Below are 21,406 nucleotides of genomic sequence, written 5' to 3'. Positions count from 1 at the left end.
AGGCTGTGTGAATTGGGGAAAACTGCTTAAAAGCAGGTCTCTGGGACGAGGAGCTGAAGGAAGACGACTGCTGCTACTACTGGACATCCCGGTGAAACCCTGCTGCAGGTACGAATCGCCTGAAACTCTGTGTAGATCCACAAGGAGTCTTCTCCCCTTGAGTTTGTGGGACCAACCAGCTCACAAAGCCCCTGGACCTCCTCTTCAGCCTGGTTGAATTTGCTGTGCTACAGGAAACCAGATAGCCAGTGAGAGAGAGTCCATTTGTGCTTTTAAGGAGCACACCTTTTATTTGTTGCTTTTCTCTGCTGCTGGCCTCTTCCCTGGGCAGCGCAGGACCCTCCAGTCGTCCTTCTTCTTGTCAGTCCGACAGTCGCTTCTGGAACAGTGAGCCTGCAGGAACTGCCAGGAACTACCGACTCAGCTACAGCATTCTTCTTCATCTAAGGTACTGTTCAAATCTGGTCATTCGTTCTGTCCGACCATGGTGAACGTGTTTTAAATCTTTCCCTAATCCAAGGGCTTGTCCTTCTCTACTCTTTTAAATAACGTTTCTTCTGACTAAATTCGTTTTGAACGCTTGGCAAAGACTTATCCGGAAACTACTCTGAACTGTGTGATCCTCTGCAAAGACTCTGAACCATTAACATTGGTCCAGGTCTATTGATTTGAATCCTAGTTGTAGTAAGCCTTTTCTAGATTGCCCTGCCTATTCCGTGTTGGTGTTGCTTGATTTTGAATAACCAGTCTTTCCCTCCCTTTTTAAATTGCTGGAGTTCCATTTTGCTCACACTTCATTTTTAGATTAACTTGTCCAGAATTGATTGGGTGTGGTGTAGTGTATTAAGATTGTGGTTTTGTGCTGCTTTATATTAGTGAACATTGTATAATTGATGGTGTAAATAAATGTATATTCTTTTACTCAGAAACCTTGAATCAGTGTTTGCTTGAACTATAGTCATTGCTGTCCTTTGTGTAACTTCTGATACTGCTCACTTTACTCTAGAGATAAGTCTGGCTGCTCAGCCATCACTACCACTTTACTGTCTAATACAGGCTTGTACCAAAGGTGAATTTGTACTTGCACTTGTAGTCTTAATCGTGTGTGGTGTTCCCAAAGGGTACTGCATACGATTCCGCCTAACAGCACCCATTTCCGTGTGTTTCCTTTCGCCGCTGTGCATGCCTTCTGGGATCTGGAGTCCTTCCTGCTCTCCAGAGAGGCCCTGGTGTACCTTATCTATGTGTTTTTTATTGTACCAACCAGCCAGCGAATGTTCTTTCATGTTGTCTGTCTTCTCTTTTGTTGTTTGCTCCCACAACAGTCTTTCGTTTGGGGATTTCGCTCCCCAAAGAGAATTTGATTTGTTGGGATGCAGGGCTTTATCCACCGGCTGCTTGTGCACAGAACAGTATTGACACCCCCCATTGTGATCCCATTGTGCTGGTTTAGATGGTGCTGGTTTAGATGGTGCCGGGCTATCTTTGGCTCATTTCCAAGGTTACCCTCTACACTCCCCAGATCCAGTCCTTGCCACATTCGCCCACCTCTCGCCCACCTCTCGCCCACAGCAGCGAGGAACCGCTGTGAATACAATTTAACTGCGGCCCTTAAGCTCCGTAGAGTCTCCTTTGCCTTCTCGGGTCCTTTGTGGCTCTTCTCCTGCATCTTTTAACTTTATTAATGTGTATTCAAAAGGCCTCATAGAATCCGATACCCCACTGGCACTCCTAACACTGCAGCCTTATCCTGCAGCCACCCCACAATGGGAGAAACTAATCATTCGAGATTGCACGCTCATAATGAGCAAGATACCCAGGAAAAGAGAAATGCACCAACAATGTATGAATCAGCAATGAGTTTAAATTTGATTATTAATAAAAGGACGCTCAATATGGATTAGGGTGAAGTTCTTTGGTGTCACAGTCTAGTGTATGTGTTTTTGGGGGGATAGTGTCATTTGGTGGGACCACTTCAGGCTGATCACCCTCCACTGCAATAGAGCAGTTAGTCTAACACATGGTCCTTAGCTCGATGGAGTATTCACCCCAAACCTGTGAGCAAGGTAGAACCATTGCAGAACCTCGAAAAATAATGGAGGGTAATGGGAGTGGATGCTTCACAGCCAATCCCGTTTAGCTTGTCTGTCCCAGTACTGAAGGCCAGCAGCCAAATAAACATCCACATTAACTATGAGAATGCGTTGTTAGGATGTGTCCCCTCTGTGTGGTAACACAAGCAACACTTGAGGCAATATTCTGCCTCATTGAACAGTGAGTTATTGACGAGGCAGGGTTGGGTTTGCTGCTTTTCTTTTTTCCAAACATTCCAATGTGTCCCATTCACATTTGGGAAGCTAGTCCCATCTCATGATTTTTACTCTGCATTCTGAGATTGGACTAGCGAAATGGGGCATGCTGACGCATGTGGCTTCCTCGCATTGGCTTTAGTCTGAGGGTTCCAGAACTTTGTGGCACAGTCCAGAGCACTTTAGGAAGGATGGTTCCTCTAAATGAAATCTCAGGTGGGCCATGCTGGTAGCACAAGTGTCTTGGCTGTGCTCTGCAGCACCTCCAACAGGGACTCATTCTGGGCTGCAACTCTAGTTTTTCAGACTATGTGTTGTTGTAAGCCATGCCCTTCTTCTAATAGGCAGGTATTTTGTTATTGACTGAGATGGGCACAGCACTGGATCGTACCTCCACAGCCCACCCCCATGTCTGTGCTCCTGTTAATATTTGATTTAGCAGCACTTGGATGGGCCTTCCGAATTGTGTAGCCCCCTACTTGGCTTCTTAACCTATTCCACCTCTTAAGTAAACGACATCAAAAAGTAAACATCTCATTGAAACTGTATAATGCTGGATTGGCTAACTTAAGGACAGGCTTGGTATGAATGTGATTGACAGAATATTTGCCCCCGTACCTTTTTCACCCTAATTGGTAGTTTTCTAAGATGGTTTTGTATCTGTTAAAATAATCTACATGTGCCAAACCTATGTTGAAAGAAGGCAGATCCCCTCAAATCCGTCCTCCATAAAGCGGCCTATCAGTGGGCGTTTCTGCCGAGAATTTTGGGTTCCATCTGCCGACTAGTGAAGAGAACAGATGCTTCTTTAATGAAAGGATGAGGCTGAGAGAAGTCTGTGGTGCTTTGAGTCTCTTACGCTCCCCCAACTCAGACCTCCAGTTAAACCTTCTTTGTAACTTGGGAACAAGACCCATAAGAAACAATGCACATTTGGCCTGAATGCTCGGAATCATTTATCCAAGACTTTGGGAGTTTTGGAAAAGATGCGATAGAATATGAACACAGAAACAAAATGACATTAGTCTGGAAACAAATGATTCACACTCCTATCTGTAGCCCAGCACCATGAGCACCGTTTTGGTGGTTGGTCATTAAAAGGGAAATCTTCCATTTGCGGGATTCACGGATACATCCTGAGAGAAGGCGGCCTTGCCACAGGCACAAGTCAAGTATCCCTCTGGAGCTGAAGAACCCCTTGTTGAATCGCCCATTTGCTACAGTGATCTTTATACAAACTATGCACTGGCCTTCCAGGCACAAGTCGATTTTCTCTCGGAGCTGAGGAATTACCTGTTGACACGCCCATATAATTCGTCGTCTGTATCCAAGATACGGGGCGAGCTAACGTCAATAGCCTAACTTGTATGGCTGACACCAACAGCAGGATTTACAGCTGGTAGACCATATGTATGATCAGTGGAAATCTCCTGTCTCATCATATTCACATATAATCTGCAGGGCCATTGTTTCATTTCACGGGCGTCACAGCAGTATTTACAAAGATGGTGTAAGTAATTTACCACCCCCCTGCCATCTTCCAGAGAGAACTGATTGAATGAAAAGACTGTCCCGAAGAAAGTGGGTAAATTTCATTGAATACAACTGAAACTGGTTGACTTTGAACAGTAAGCAATTACCTGTTCTTGCTTTCACACGTTCCATTGTGTGCAAGCCTTTCTCGTCTTCTACCATCTCATTATTGAAACAAGACATGTGTACATTTTGGGTGAATACAACTTGGTATTTATCATACAGATAACTTTTTATATTTTATTAACATCTCCACACACTGACTCTAGTCTACAGGTCAATACATTTAGCTTTTCACCATATGCAGATTGTATTGGTGTGTGCGTTTTACTGCTTAGTCATTTCACACCTTGCAGTGTAAAAATGGTGTGTCTGACTTTAATTAGGCCATAGGAGTCTCCCTCGGGTTGCTTCCTAATCATAGTTAGAGACAATGCATGCTAAAAATGGGTAGATTGTTCCTTTCCGTATCCTATCATCTTTTAGATAAGCGGACCACCATCGCCTCCTAGGAAATAGATGAACTACAGGCAGAGTCATCTCTATCCTTCTGTCTTCTACATATGCACATGCTGCTCGTTAGGGATTCTCCTACTACCCGTAGGTGGTGTCCCCCTTTATGAGGACTTCCACGACCGAATGTGATCCTGTTACCAAAAATCATTGACTTGGGTTAGTGTTCCAATGTTTGTGTTATAACCTTACCGCAGGGATACAACCCTTATAATTAAAGTCAGGTGCCTTGTGTGTTCTTGTGGTCATTAAAATAACCTCCTTTGGTAGTCTCTCTTATCCAGATGTTTGCAATTGGGAGTCTAAACTTTCTGTTGGTGCATTGAAATAATTTTTACTTTTGGCTATTAGGTGGCACTTAATCGCTACCTATAACCCACAACTATTGCATTGTAGCACAAGTATGAGGAAGGTGACGTGAGTAGGGATACACCACATGTGGGAGTTGTATAGTTATTTAGTCATATGTTGGCTGCCAATGGCCATGATAAAGCTTTTAGGCAATCACACTCAGACACCCTGGCCCTGCCTACATAATACACATTCTCCTGGGGTCTCTTTTAGTTATTTATGTGAAGCAGTAACCTCAAGTGGTGTCTGCCAGTGCTGTTTCAGAGCAGTTCGGAGGACGGCTAGGTAGTACCATTATGGTAGTACCTGGCAAATGCACATACACAATCCAAAAATGTTGCCTTTGGCAATGCTTGTTTTATATCAGCTTGGTGCTGTACCAGTTCCATTTACCCAGGATAGCAGATAGTAGAACATCTTCTCAGGCACACAGACACGCACACACACACCAGCAAACACACATTCATGCATTCACACCAAATACGCATAAACAATCAGATGTCAGGGTAGGATGGTCACTATTTATTTTTCAAAGGTACTTGCAATCAGAGGGTTACACTTTGATAAGGCCATTGCAGTATGCCCTGAGGTGAAGCATTCCATACAAAGGAGAATGGTATGAACGACCTGCTTAGTTGCCTTAAAGCCAGCACCTGTTAGGTGCATGTGAATGATGGGAAGAACCCAGTGGGCGTCAAATGCAGGGGTCCATGCTGGACTGCAAGTTCTTTTTTGGACTGGTCACCTAGTTTAGAATATCCCAGGAACAATAAAGGGAATGTGCGATGCAAATCCATCTGAATGGACCTTTTCCTTCTAACGCCCCTCTCGGCTTTATCTCTGTAGCCATTTGAGGAAAAATGTAGGAGGTTGGTTTAATTGTTTGATCTTTTCACCTCTTGCAGATTGGGGACACCTGGATTTCCAACTGCTATGAGTGCATTTGCAGCAAAAATTACCAAGTCACGTGTAATGAAGTGAAATGTGTTACCTATCCGGCACCATTCTGCAATGAAGAAGGTTTTGAAATCGTCAAGTTTGTGACAAAAGAAGACCCGTGCTGCCCAAAACATGAATGCCGTGAGTACCATCACATATGGAAGAGAAATGGGGAGGAGGAAGGTGGGAGTTCAGACATACAGTGGAGCACTCTGAGGACTGCTTTGCATTTCATTACACTCACAATCGTATCATTAATGCACCAAATAACTTCCTGGCACATGCAGGAGCCAATTTGCAGCAGAGCATCCCTGATCATGCAATTGTTATAACAAGGTAGAAATCATTTGTGTCACCTTATAGGGGTGGGTTAATTTAGTGTTCTTTTATTTTTTACAAGAACTTTTATTCGCACAAAACCAACACAACAATTTGGAGAGAGATCCGGTATTGTACAATTTTTATTGTTAATAAATTACACCATGTTTGAGTGAACACTAATAAGATAACGACACACTAAACATGCCCACATACACAACCGACACACTTTTGGTATGCATAATCTAAATGAATAATATTTTTATTTTGCAATACAAACAAATAAAATATAACAACAATCAGTCAAATACTCTGCATTAAAATATAACAGAAGCATACCATACAACTGGATAATAACAATAATGAATTAGCCAATACAATCTAACAATGAAGTCGAGGGAAAGAAGAGAAAGGCAGAAGGAAAAAGAAAAGAAAGAAAGTCAGTAAAAGGTAGCACATAGTGAATTCAAATAACAACAAATAACAACAATCAGATACATGAATTATGGAAAGCATCACACATTAACTTGAATATTAGAGCCATGGTATGTTCAGAAAAAAAGCATAGTGAATCATAAAACAATAGTAAAGAAGTCTTCCAGGAAACAGGATTATACAAACTTAATTCACACATCACTCATACACACTGAGGAAGCTTCCCCATATATCCCAAAATGTATAAATGTCTCCCGCTTGTTTGTGTAAAACTTTCTCATAGGTGGAGATAATGAGCGGCTCTTCCACGCAGTCGTCGATACATAAGGAGCCGCTTGATTTCCAAGATCTTAATATCATTTTCTTTGCGACCATGCAAGCACGGAGAAGCCAAATCTTTTTGCTGAATGAGACTTCCTCCATCAGAGACACATCTCCCAGACCCAGAAGAGAGGCAGTCATAGAGACTGGACAACACAGAACCAAACCTAACCTCTCACAGACACCCTCCCAAAACATTTTAGTCTTTGGGCAAAACCAGATCAAATGACAGAGAGTGCCTCTCGCGTTTTTACATTTCCAACAAGGTTTGTTCTCCAGAAGGCGTCTTTTGAATAACATTACGGGCATCAAGTAAGATCTAAAAAGTAGCTTTGTCTGTGAGGCTCTAAGGCACCAGTCCAGACTCATTGGGCACGTATTTCCACAGCACCTTTGCCAGCATTTCAGACTGACATCTTCCCCCAGCTCTTCAGCCCATATGGCTGGCAACCTCAGTCTCCTTTACAGCAAGCCTTTAAGACTCCATACATTGTAGCTGCAGGATGAGATGCGCTTTTGAAGGTCTGTAGAGTTTACCAGGCAACATTCTGAGCTGCCAGTTGTGACACATCCAAACTTGCTGTAACAATGTTCTTTAATCAGCTATATTCTGCAAATGTGCAATCAGTCATGTTAAATGACCGGCTTAATTGTGCATAGAGATTCATTTGCCACCTTCAATCAGATCTTTAACATATTTTATGCCCCTGAAAAACCATTCTGGCCAAAATAGGACCTTTCCTAGAGATTTCAGAGCCGGGTTAAGCCAGATGGAGGCATCAGGGAACAAGTAAGGCTCTGTAATAATGCGTTTTCGAAATATCACACAAACAGTCCTGCAAAAATTCAGTCAGTGGATTAAACCCTTTGGACGTTTTTTTTCTTGGTTGTCAGTAAAGATTTGGGATCTAGCTGCGACACTGCACTGCACTCCCAAGCTAAATATTTTGTTTGCTCCTCACCTGTGTCAATGATCTTACATAGATGGCGAGTTGCAAATGACAGATGGTAGTTGATGAAGTTTATTAAGTTAATTCCCCCTTGCTTTAAAGGGAGCTGCATTTTCCACATTAGAAGTCTGGGTGGCTTCCCGTCCCAAATTAACTTTTATATGATTCTGTCAATTTCCTTGAAAAGATGTCCTGGTATTTTGATGGGAAGCATAGATAAATGGTATGTATAATCTAACACTGTAATTTTGTCACTAATGTATTGTTTATTTCTACTGATGGTGTTGACAAACAACTGTGGAAGTGGTGAAGCTGCCACCCAGAAATCAGCATGTTTTTAATTTCAGAGCTGGGTCACACATCTACTTAAACACAACTGGGACTTGATGAACCTTCCCGTAACAAAATCCGAATCACCAGAATGTTGGGAGGTTTGTCAAGGACGAATCTATGACAAACCTTTCAAAAAGCTTTTCTGATGTTCAACCACATCATTTAAACAGGGGCATGTGGATGGAGCTTCCACTCCCTCCCAGGAAAGCTTTCTGAGAGGCAAGAGGTTGTTGCTGGAGGCAGACTTAGGATAGCTAGGGAAGTCTAAATTGCCTGAATTACATTTAAGATTAGTTTTAGAAGAAGTCGTTTTATGATTAAGGGTAGAGAGTGGCATTGAGTGACTAGGTGAGATTTGGGTGGTTTTTACTTATGCCACTTTTAATGCTCTGGAGTGGGTGAACAGCACAAGTGCCATAACAAGATGTGGGTGACACACAAGTCACTGTTCGACTCTTGACGCAAGAGATAAACATGCCTTTGGGTAATACCCGGCAAGAGGAGCCACAATTCCTTAGTGGCGGACTGTGGGAGAGGCATGGTTGCCTGGTGTTGCTTGGTGGGAGTAGCAGAGATTCGGAGGGGCAGGTGATATTCCAGCCAGTGACATCAGGAGACACATCAACGGAGGAGCAGGAGGGTGAGGGAATACTTGAGGGCCGCACACTCAGCACATTCTGCTATGAGGAAGCAGCTGAGCTTCAGATAGGCAGGTGACATCTATTGGGACACATTTGGAACAACATGTCGGCATCCATATGAGACAGAAGCAGGTTGAGACATGGTCTTTTCACAGCTGCATTTAGTGTGTGCATTGGAGAGACAAGAAATGTACGCAGTCAACTGAAGATATGATTGCACACCCGCTGTCACAAGTCATCCTGGGGTAGTGCACCACTGCAAGAAGATGCATGGGTAGTTCATCACCACACAAAAAACTCACAGATACAGGCAGGAGGTTGTACTTAACTTCTGTCTATTATTTCACAGGTTGGAGGGCTAGTTGTGCAGATCTTATCTACCAGAGGTAAGGGAACTTCACCGATGAAGTACTTGAACAACGGAAGGAGACTGAACACCGCAAGCCTCTATCTCCACCACACCAACCAACTAGGGCAGGCAGTATTGATAATGTAATTTAAGTGGTCTTGGAGAGTTCCCTTCTTTCACTTTTGTTGGCCTCGCTGTGTGTGTCCCTGTAAGAGTAAGGTGGTAATGCAGTTTATAAGCAGGTCAGTGGGAGAGGTGAAGCCTGTGGTGTTAATGGGTGTAGGGCAGAAGCATCTGATTCCTATGTGAGTCAATCTATGGGTTTTACAGAGGCATTTGTGAGTATATTATTCATAGGGAAGAGAGCCCAAGATCGGAGACACTAGAGCACTGATGTGGGAGTGTGTAATATGGTGAAAGAGGAGAACTTAATCTTTGCACAATTAGTTTTGATATGATAGCAGCTAGGCCTGTGGCGGATATCTAAGGGGGAATTATGTGTGTAATGTAAATGTGGTGATATATTTTAGATGGGAGATGGTTAGTTGAGGGATGAATAGCGTAGAGCTCACAAGGCAAAACTACCTGCAACCATGCACCCATTTCATTATCTCACATTGCCACTGCTAATCTCTCTCTCTCTCTCTCTCTCTCTCTCTCTCTCTCTCTCTCTCTCTCTCTCTCTCTCTCTCTCTCTCTCTCTTCTTTCTTTCCCTCCCTCCCTCTCTCTCTCTCTCTCTCTCTCTCTCTCTATCTCTCTCTCTCTCTTCCTCTTCCCCTCAAGCAGATATATTGTACCCCATGTACAAGAAAACATGGATCTGCATTTGGCAGACCATGAAATGTGGCAGTCGGGATGCTCCACTCATTACCATAAGCTACATGATGAGTTTTATTACAGGCAAGTACATTTGATTGAGGGATAGATCTGCTTGAGATTTGAGGATGGCAAATGATAGGATGGATGAAGCTCAAAGCAAAGATCATGCTCCAACAGATGGGAACAAGCATTGCTGTTGTAAAGTAGCGATACTGAGGAGGCAGAGGAGAATCACGCCAAAGAGCCAGAGGATATAGTGTTAATAGAAGTGCTCCCCTAACCTGCAAGACGTTTCTTTCAGAAACAGACTTCCCTTTGCAGATCAGAAAGCACATCAGATCGTTTTGTGGCAACCAGAACATCACCAGAACCCCCACCATTAGCACCATCATGTCCACATGAGCCCAGCTTGTGTGCTCACCTACAACGTAAATCAATAGTGTGGCAGTCAACTGTAGAAGATAAAAACAGCTGCTGAATCTGCCTCTTGAAAGCTCTGCAGGAAAAGTTTTCAAGGGGAGCTAAGGACTAGATTGAGTATCACATCTGTGTGGTCCCAAATGCTGGAACACCATTCACAGACATGTGGAGAAGTGAAGGGACCTGAAGGGCATCCCTCCTGTACCAAAGAAAAATAGCATACCTTCAGCAGTCTGGACAATTACCCCTGAAATACATCATCTGTGTCAGTGTTGTGGAAGCATTTGAGCATGGTTCCTTGACAGGCAGCGCCTGCTTGAATGATCTCCTGACAAAAATGCATGCAATTGATCTCTTAATCTACTCATTGGATTCGGATCATTTATTGTAAAAAGTCAGCCAATGCTGGGACCTTCAAGGCTGCCATTTTTGCACTTGCAAAATGTTACTAGAAATGTACAATGAGGTTATGGATACAGTGGGTGGATATTTGTCTCGGGAGGATAGTTCAGGGGCAACGTGCTCGCCTTGGAAACAAGACAACACGAGCAACGCAGGTTCGATCCCCAGGTCCGCACTTAGAAACCTCTGGGTATTAATCGCGTTATAAATAACCTACCATAAATCATATTACAGCAGTCAGTGTGGCAAAACCCCCACTTCCATGTGGACCAATGGCCATTGCTTTGACAACATGGCTGTCACAGCACATTGAATGGGATTTAGATACTCCAGTAGCCATGAGGTGTCCTTAAGAAATTCAACGGGGCAAGGCATGTATATAATTCGGTAGCATGCAACTTTGTGCATGGGAGGGTTTCAGACCAGAAGCCAAAGGGGAGTTGACATCTGAAGTAGATTGAGACACAGTGGCTAAGGCCTCATAGTTTGCATCTGGGCTTTGCTAATGCAGACAACGGATCAAACGTACTTGCTGTCTTTGAAATTTCGAGAAAATGCACATGCCCCGATTTGAACAAGTTCTTCATTAGTGGTTGGCTAAACTCCTTTTTCCACCTTCTGTGGGGATACCACCCTCTGGTGGATAGATGTGAATGTGTGCGCAAAAGCAGAATTGCTGCGATTTTTGATCCCGGTGCGTTGGACCAGTGAATACAATTACTGGAGTGGTGCTGCTGTTTTCGCCCCTGCCTCACTCGGCTCCCAAAATGTGTTCGTCCAAGACATATGCCCAAATCCCTCTGTAAGCAACAAATGTGTGTGTTTGGTCATGACAAGGAGTTTTGTGTATTATCCAAGGGAACCCGCAAAGGTTTGCGGTTGCATTTTTGTCCTTGGAATTTGGCGACAAGCTGATAAAAATTAGCTCGAAGATTACAGATATCCTCAGCAGCAAATCATGTGCAGACAAGCAGAACAAATGCTGCTAGTTCTGATTTTCAATCCTGCCGCAGAAACTTCACCCACCCCTATTCTTAACCTTATTGTCGCATACTTTATCAGCAATGTTGAGCCTGTGAAAGTAATTGGATCTGTGGCTGAGAAGTTCAGCTCCCATTTCAGCTGGGCATACAATCCCATAACAGCACAGCACCATTATTTACCCCTACACCACTTGAAAACCTCAGTGGCTCTCCATTAGGGCTCTACAGATGCTGTGCAAGCTATGTGAGCAGTGCGAAGCCATCCCCTAGCACTGCACAACTAACAGAAGAGGTGTAGTGGGGGCTTTATTACACTGTGTCAGTGGCAACTACTGTGTAATGTCTGCTTTGAGCGATGACCTTTCGATGAGACAACAAACTGAGTGTGTTTCTCTCTCTGGTGTACCTGCTGTAAGGAAGGAATGGTATCAAAGTAAGACAGACACAAGTGACCACAGTTCAATGGTGTTTATTGAACCTTATCAAGGGTGTGAAAAACGCCTATCTAAACCTAAATCTAAGATGGGAGCAAGCTACGACCATCAAATAATAATAATGCAGTGCAAGTGGAGTTTTGTCAAAATAAAAGGGCCTATACTAAAAAAATAAAAAACTGTTGCCAACCCTTGACTGCTAAATTACAAATAGTGTGGGGTAATGTCCATGAAAAAGAAAGAAGTGTTCACAAAATGTTAAGTCAGGATGTTCAGGCCGTTGGCCTCCCTTCCCCATGTTTTCAGCACGGGACAAGACTCTTCACTCGAGCATAGCACACTCCTTGGCTTCTTCGACACGAGGACACAGTTCCATTACACGCATCAGGGTCTTCTATGCCCAAGTCTCTTAAGTTATCACAAGTCTCTTGCTTGCAAGATGGCTGCCTAGTGTTCAAACGCTGCGCTCGACTCGACACAATTTAGCATGGTAGCGGCACCATCTACTTTTCCATGCTACACACTCCTGAGCCGACGTCCCAAATTGCGGAGAAATGCTCTGCAAGTGGTGGAAAAAATCGGAGAGCAGACATTGTCTTACACTGAGCGGTGGAGACACAGGGAGGAGACGCTATACCCTCTGGTGCCGAGACTTCCGAGCAGGAGATTGTGACCGGCCTCAGCGCCTGCTGATCCAAAGGGATGCGTAGTGAAGGAGCACTGTACCCTGTGGCGCTGAGATTGGGTGCCGACACAACACATGGCCACAATTGGAAGCCTCTGCCCTGACCCAAGATGCAGGTGCATCTCTACACTTCATCTGTTACATGCAGTGAGTGCCCGGTCCCCCTTGCCAGAGCACTGCCGCAAACCCTCAATGGGCAAGTGCACTGCACTATTAAAAAAAAAAGAAAAACAGTGCTCTGCATCCATGGTCACAAATGTGGCTGGTGTGCTCCCCTGGACTCCAGGCCCCACGACAACTTTGCACATTTGAGTACCCACCTTGAAAATCCACATATCCTGCAGTGAGGCCCGACTTTTGCAAACACCTGGGCACCTCTTCTGGTCCTGTACCCCGGGGCGAAGTGGGCTGCTGGCTCTATGGCCCGACGCTGAATCCTGCTAACTCCTGAACCCAAGCACAAAGATCAGGTGTTTTGTCAGCATGGTATAGGTCCGGGGGGCTTAGTGGGGTGCACTTCCCACTCCCTGAGCAAAACCTGAGACCGGGTGCCTTGCTCTGGCCTACATTGAATTTCAAGAACGTGGCCTGCCCAGGAGTGGGGACTCTCTGCACTGTTTCATCTGTGTCTCTCCCTGCACTAACTACCTACATCTGTTCATTATGACCAGAGGCACCGGCAGTGGGAAGAAAATAGGGGACATGGACAAATTCGCTAAGGTTGCCTCCCGTGATAGCCCTGGGCACTCGTCTGGCTCCCACCCAGATCATGCCCAGCCCATGATGACACTGCCCCCGGATCTTACACACATGATGGAGGCCATGGCTAAGGGCTTTGCTGCTGTCCATGAGAAACTAGACAACATCACTGCCAATGTTGCATCCATGCCGTCGCAGCTGGCAAAAGAAGTGGTGCGCATAAATGAGGCAGAGACGAGAATTCGAGAATTGGAGCACCGAGAATACCGTCCAGGGGCTGCAGGTCATGGTAGCATCCATTGAAAGTGAAGTGAAAGTGGTAAAGAGTGTGTGATGACCTGCAGTCGAGTTTGAGGAGGAACAACATCCGAATTGTGGGGGTCCTGGAGGATGCACTGACTGGGGGCTTGGAAAATCTTCTCAAAGATATGCTCGGGCCCCCACCCCAAGCCAAAACCAGGAGACTTTCCTCACCCCATCATTGCAAAACTCGTAAGCTTTCGTGACAGAGATCATCTTCTTTGCCTCGCCAGAGACAAAAAGGATGTACGCTTGGGCTCTCAGACGGTCCGTATTTTCCCAGACTTTTCACTTTTAGTTCAGCAAGAAAGATGTCAAGTTATTGGAATCGTAAAAATGCTTCATGCCCGTGACTTACAGTTTGCAATGCTGCTCCCGGCACGCCTGAGATTTCAATTCCATGGCCAGCTTTACTTTTTCACGGTCCCGGATGAGACGGTTAAGTTCATTGAAGCCAAAATACTGCTCCCGGACTGAGAGAAGGCTGATGTACAAAATCCCGTCTGAGTGATCTGCTCGTGACTGTGTTTCACTTGGTTCTGTCTGGTATATAGGTATGTAGCACATTAATTGTAACCCGCCGCTGCCACCTCTATACACAGATATGTGATCCTGAAATCTTGGCCCAAGAAATCCTGATGGTGTTCTCTGATTTCTTTAGGTCATTATATGCTGCTGACTCCCAGCATGGTGCTCATGCTATACACTGCCTACTTGAGTGGATACCTCTGTTGTGCCTGAATGCCCCAACCAGAGAGAGCATACAGGCCCCTGTGTCGATGGAAGAGATCCTTACAGTAGTTACCCACCAGTCCAAAGGCAAGACCCCCAGCCCTGATTGTCTCGCATCGGAATTCTATCAAGAACATGCAGCCCTACTGGTTCCTCGACTCTTGGAAGTGGGGGAAGAGGCGCTTCATGACTATGTTCTGCCCAATTCCTTAAGGGATGCCACCATAACTATCCTACTTAAACCTGAAAAGCCAGGCAATGAGTTTGGTTTCTACAGGCCCCTCTCACTCATGAAGGATTTTTGCCAAGACCCTCACAAACAGGCTTCTCCCATTGATGCCCCATATCATCCATAGTGACCAGGGGGGCTTTGTCCTGGGCAGGTCAACCTCGGTGTGAACCCACCACAAACACTTGCTGACACCATGATCCCAGCTCAGGCACACACAATAGGCATGATTTGGACCCAACAAATGGCTGGCTGGCGAAGGCAACAGCTTATGAACAGTGCTGCCCACATCAGATAAGGATGCCATCTAGGACCAAAGATGGCCCTCAGATATCCATGCTCCAAGAATCCATGGTGGTCTAGTGGTGCTCAGTGGAGCCCAGGGCTATTAAAACCCCGCCCTGGGCCACACCCAGCACTTTGAGTTTTCTTTGGCTGCAAACCAGGCAGCATAATGCTTAACCCTGCAAGTTCCAAGATTTCTCGTGCCTTGTCATTGGCACGCTTGTCAGCTTTAACAGCTCCAGCTGATCACATCCCACAGTCGGGTCTATCCGATCTGCATCCTGAAGTCCCCCAGGGCTCTTCATACTTACCACAACCACATCTAGAATTCCTCCAACACACGGCATACCGGACCTGAGAAGAGAGACAAGGAACACTGTGAGCAATATTCCGCCAGCACATCCAAAGCCTGCATGTTGCTGCTATCACAACCCACTCACCTGTAAGGCTTGCTCCACTCTTCTGGGGCTTGTTCCATTTCACTGCATCAGTATTCAATCCCGCCGTAGTAGTCTGTCATTTCGCTGCATCTACAAAGGAAGAAAAGCAACAGTTAGCAACCGGACATCACACAGTTTGTTAGACATTTGCTATATGTACACTGCAATAACGAACACTACAAGGATTGCTGTAGACATTGCAGAAGGACACTGCAACTGCAAAACGACTATACAAAAGCGCATATCTACAGCAGGACACGCTACTCAACAAGGACATATTTAAATACACTTACCAACCACATACAGTGCACTGCAGCAGGTCTGGGCCACCACCAGTGAAGTAACTGGGCCGGGATGCTGGTCCTCAAGCCTTGTGCCAACTTACCAATAAGGTGAGCCGACCACCAGCCAGCCTACAACAGTGCACTTGAGAAACACAGGGTGGTGGGGGGAATAGTTCACAGAGTGTATACTAATGCCCCCCTCTTGTTTACTTGCAGACCCATTCCTTGACGGTCAACCCTCAGACCACCACCATGTTGAGGGTCCCACCAAATCACTCCCAACCAAACTGCACGCTGGGCAACTGCCATTCAGTGACATAGAGGTGAGAGAATGTTTTGGGTCCAGCAGGAAGAACATCAACCAGCACCTGGGGAATCTACTTCGGACAGTCCGAAGCTAAGCTAAGCGTTACACTTGCTGGATATTAGGCGGCTGTTTGATGTGACAGCCAGAATAGATCCGGTGGCGGAAGAAGTGGATGTGTCGATTGATGCCCAAAAGGCATTCAACATGGTCTTGTGGGAGTACCAATGGGTGGTCCTCGAAAAGATTCCTATTGACCCAGAAATGCTTCGCTATATCAAGCTGCTGTACACACGCCCCATGGCCAGAGCCTTGGTCAATTCATGTGTGTCGGAGCCCTTTAGCCTTGGCAGGGGCACACAACAGGGCTTCCCACTGTCCCCAATCCTTTTTGCCCTAGTTATTAAGCCAATGGCGGATATGATCCGTGCCCGTTACAGACACCAGGGGATTCGTTTTAGCGGCTCTCCTGAGATAGTTTCATTATATGCAGATGTTGTCTTATAGTATGTAAGGGACCCCCAGCCAAATCTGGATCCCATTCTCTGAGCCATAATGCATTTGGGGTGTTTTTCTGGGTTCACAATAAATTACACCAAATCAAAGATCTTTCTACTGACTAGCAGTACTGTGCGACTGAATGGCATGTATCCCCTATCTTGATCCCCTTATGGGATAAAATATCTGGGAGTGAAGGTTTCTGGGGCGAAGTCCTCCCGGTTGTAAGATAACCACTGGGCAATGGAAGAATACATGGTGGGCAGACTGACTAGATGGAGGACACTTCCACGCATGATGGCTGACAAATTGTCCTTGGTAAAAATGGTTTTGGTCCCTAAACCTTGATACATGTTTGCCAATGTCTCGGTCTGGCCTGGTAGACCCTTCTTCTCCAAGCTCCATGGGCACTTTGCACAGTTCTTATGGCATTTGGGGATGGTCCAGAAAAAGTCAATTGATATGACTCCCTCTTATGACACTGAGGGCTTTGCCACCTGAAATCTTGAGCTGCACTGGGTAGCTGCACATGCCCAATTTGCCTCCTACTGGTATGATGAGAATCTGCAGCCACCCCATGTCAGGCTTCAGCGCCTGGTGGCTGGCAGTTCAGACCTCAAGAAGCTAATTATGAACCGCAATTACAAGGACGAGTGCCAATTCGGCCCAGTGTCCTCCTTGTTACTAGCCTTGCACCCCATCCTCTCTGTGAATGCTGAGGTACAACCATACTATGAATGGCTACCGCTATGGGGATTCCCGGGTCTTGGTCCCACCTGGGATGCTACGATGGCGGCACAATGGGAGTGTCTGGGCTATAGCTCTCTAGCAGATCTATTCCCAGATGGGAAATTCATAACTCTGTTAACATGGTGACAGGGACACAGTGGCACAGCGGTGGAACTGATGCAGTATTATAGAATCCATGCTGCAGTGCAATCACTGTGGCCATGTTAAGCATCGGAGTCCATGAAAACTGAGGAGGTGGTATACATAGCCAATTCTAGTGGTGGTCGTCGGCTACTTTCGACACTGTATTAAATGCTTCTGAATGAACAACCACTCTCGACAGCAGGGGCATGCAGTAGCTGGTCAGACACCCTGGGGATTGATGACCAATGGAAGTGTATGTGTGCAAACACTAAGAATGGCTCTATGAATTTTAGATGTACCCCAATTTACTCTAGGTATCCTGCCAAATAAATAAAAGTAAATATATATATATATATATATATTTACACAGATTTCAAGGCACAGAAAAAGACATTACCGGAAGGTAAAACAGATATCACCATTTCTGAAATGGGAGTTCTTGCTGACTTAGTTGAGCTCCAAAAAGGCCGAACAGTCATTGATGGTCAAGGGGTGGAATCAATTGACTTTCAAGAGTTGGACATTAGAACAGATTGGATAGTCAAAAGTAAATTGAAACAAAAATCTAAGTTCAATCCAATGGTTAACACCGCCAACAACATAGAAGCGTTTCAAACACTTGTAATTGAGGACTTAAAAAAGCTCAGACGAAACAAAAGATATAAAGAGAGAAGCAATTTGACCATGAAGGACAGAATGGCCCTCAATGAACTGTGCAACCTAACTAACTGCGTAATCAAGCCCTCAGATAAAGGACAAAATATTGTCCTAATGACTCGTGAAAATTATGTGAAAGAGGCATACAAACAGTTAAATGATAAAAAATGCTACGAAAAATGTGAAAAAAATCCAACAAAAGCATTAGAAGAGAAGGTAAAGAAATGTGTAGCAGGATGGGAACAGAAAGGCATACTAACCGAAGAAAATTGCAAATTTCTACAAACGACCAACTCCATCACACCAACCATATATTTTCTTCCGAAAATACATAAGAACATCAAAAAACCACCGGGAAGACCGATTGTTTCCCTAGTGGGGTCAGTGTTGGAGAACATGATGAAATTCGTAGATGAAATTCTTTTGCCCTTCGTCTCGTCATTACCTTTCTATCTCAAAGACACAAAGGATTTTCTATTACGAGTTAACAATATACCCTGGGAATCCAACTTCATGATGGCATCTATGGACGTGGTGTCCTTATACACGTCAATTGAACATAATTATGGCAGAAAAGCCTGTGAAAGATATTTAAACACCAGATCCCTCAACTATCTGGAACACACGCAAATGATTGTAGCTATGATTGATCTCTGCCTCACTAACAACATCTTTGTTTTTAATGAAGAATATTTCAGGCAAACACAGGGCACGGCTATGGGGACAACATTTGCCCCAGCCTATGCCAATTTGACTATGGGGGCCTGGGAAGCTACAGAAGTATGGACAGAACAGAATCATAAATTTGCTGAAAATGTGGTTATCTGGCTTTGATATATAGATGACTTATTTGTAATTTGGAAAGGGACAGAGGATGGTTGGTATGATTTTGTAAAGCATCTGAACCAAAATGAGAACAATTTAAGATTCACGGAAACTCACAGTTATTCGTTCATAACTTTCTTGGATGTTAATTTAAGAATAGTGGAGCAGACTCTAATGTGTGAACTACACAGAAAACCCACAGGATCAAATTTGCCACTACACGCTAAAAGCGGGCATCCTAAGAGCTTGATCTGGAGTGTACCATTTGGTGAATTCATAAGGTTAAGAAGGAACAGCACAACTTTAGAAACATACCATGCAGAAAGCAAAATCACAGCAAGAGGATTTCGACAACAGTGTTACACTAAAAAAGTCATTGAAAGAGCATATTTAAAAGCCAGAAGTCATGATAGACAAATCCTCTTGGCAGACAAAGAAAAAGCTATGAATAATGAGAACAAGAAAGTACGACTCATACTGACGTATGACAGCCAAACCACAGAACTGAAACGTGTGTTACAGAGACATTGGAAAGTTTTAACAATTGATAAGGACATTGGAGGCCTGCTGAAAAAACATCCAGACATCAGTTACAGAAGAAATACTTCAATCAAGGATATATTGGTCCACAGTTTTATGGATAAAGAAGTAGCCAAGAATACGACTGCCTGGTTGACCAATCGGAAGAAAGGTTTTAATAAATGCACAAGATGCAATATGTGTAAATTTGCAAAGAACTGCACCACCTTTGAGCATCCAATAACAAAAATCAACTGAATATAGCAATGAAAAAATCACGTGTGATACTGAATACGTAATATATATTCTGATGTGCAAATGTAAAAAGTGGTACGTGGGCAGCACCAAATGCAAATTAAAAATAAGGGTACAACAACATGTGAGAGCCATACAAAACAAAGATGCCAACTATCCGATGGCAAAACATTTCACATAATGCCACGAAAGCAATATTGATAGTTTTGCTTTCTTTGGTATTCATGCAATTGAAAATGGCCCGAGAGGGGGAGATCGAGAAAAAAAGCTCTGACAACAATAAACCTGTTGCATCTTGGACTTTGAAACAAAACAACTGAAAGGCCACAACATAGACGAAGAATTATATACTTTCTTAGGGCACTAGTATAAGTATCATCACACAAAAAATCTGGCACTTCTTACTAATAAGGACTGACTGAAATTAAGTGTTTTCATAATTGGATTTTAAAAGCAAAAATCCGTTATTGTTGTATATTTTTAACTGCACATTTTGATAATATGTTGTTGTGTTTTGGGATTTTATGCACCTTTTTTATATCAGTCACAATTAATGTATTAGTCTTGTTATTGTGAATGGACATCACTGCAGACTAGAGACATTGAAGAAAAACTGGGGATGTAACTCAGTTTAAGAGTAGAAATAGATTGTTATACTGAATTGAAGTTGAAAGCGCTAAACACTTTATGATAATCAGAGGCTGATATGCACTAAAGCACTAGGCACTTTAGTAGGCTGCTAGCACTAGGCACTTTTTCATGCACTATGCACTTTATGTACTAAGGCACAAGGCACTTTATATATAGAGATTGTGCAATGGTTGGCGTCAGCCATATGGCATTATAGTGATTGGACTGTGTTTTAGGGACTTTTTTATGGAACCAATGTAATGGATTTGTTGGTGGGACAATTTATATTGAGTGAAGAGTAAATCTTTGAATGATTACTTAATCATGGATCAACGTAGCTCAGCTTTGTAGGGACTAAGCCCTGTTCAAAGATGTCCGCCGGCTGTACAAACACAATTAAGTCCCCTCCTTTATGTTCATGGTCCTTGGATCCCCCTGTCCCATTTCTATGTCTGCAGGTATGTTTTATGTATTTAAACACTATGGTGGCAGCACTTGGGTGTTGTGAGCAAGCGGCAAGTAACGCTGCGAAACGCGTCGACTTTTCTGGGAAGCCAGAATGCTGTATTTTAACTAATAAAGAAGCCATTATGGATTTGCTGGTTACGGACTGATCATTGAAGCATGGTATGAAGGAGAGTGCTCCTCGCATAACTGACCTTCAGCCAGTCCTTTTGAATATATATATATATATATATATATATATATATATATATATATATATATATATATATATATATATATATATATATATCTTGCTTTTGAGGGCGATTCACTCTTCACCCTGGATCCCCCCCAACCGGGCTCAGATCATCTCTATTTCTTCCACAATTCCTTCACCGGTGACTCACGGTTCACCCCGGATCTCCTTAAGTCAGGCTCTGATCCCCTTTTTACAATTAGTCTCCCTCGGCCAGGCTTGGGCCAATTACAGTTCATATTTCTATCGAAGACTTTCGAATTTGCATGGGGTTTGGCTTGACCCGTTGCAGGACCATTTCGATGTTACAGTTCACAATGTTACACTCTCAGTTGGATACCTAACAATGACCTTCAAGTGAGCACCCACGTGGTGCATGACCACTCTGTATAGAGTATCTTGGGTTACCTCCCAAAATTCAATCAAAAAGTTAAATTACT

At 44.1% G+C, this 21,406-nt stretch overlaps 1 protein-coding gene across 1 annotated transcript in view; it reads left to right on the top strand.

The window, feature by feature from the left end:
• The window catches only part of LOC138505059 (intestinal mucin-like protein), a 489,690-nt gene that overhangs the window by 240,397 nt on the left and 227,887 nt on the right, over positions 1–21,406 (top strand). Inside the window, exon 5 of the mRNA XM_069625384.1 lies at positions 5,612–5,786. Within this exon, the coding sequence (XP_069481485.1) occupies positions 5,612–5,786 (175 nt within the window). The remainder of the gene's footprint in view (positions 1–5,611; positions 5,787–21,406) is intronic.

Source organism: Ambystoma mexicanum, chromosome 11, assembly GCF_040938575.1.
Source record: "Ambystoma mexicanum isolate Mex_15411 chromosome 11, UKY_AmexF1_1, whole genome shotgun sequence".
Lineage (NCBI taxonomy): Eukaryota > Metazoa > Chordata > Amphibia > Caudata > Ambystomatidae > Ambystoma > Ambystoma mexicanum.
Note: the sequence above shows the minus strand (reverse complement) of the source record. Positions and strands in the feature narration are given on the sequence as shown.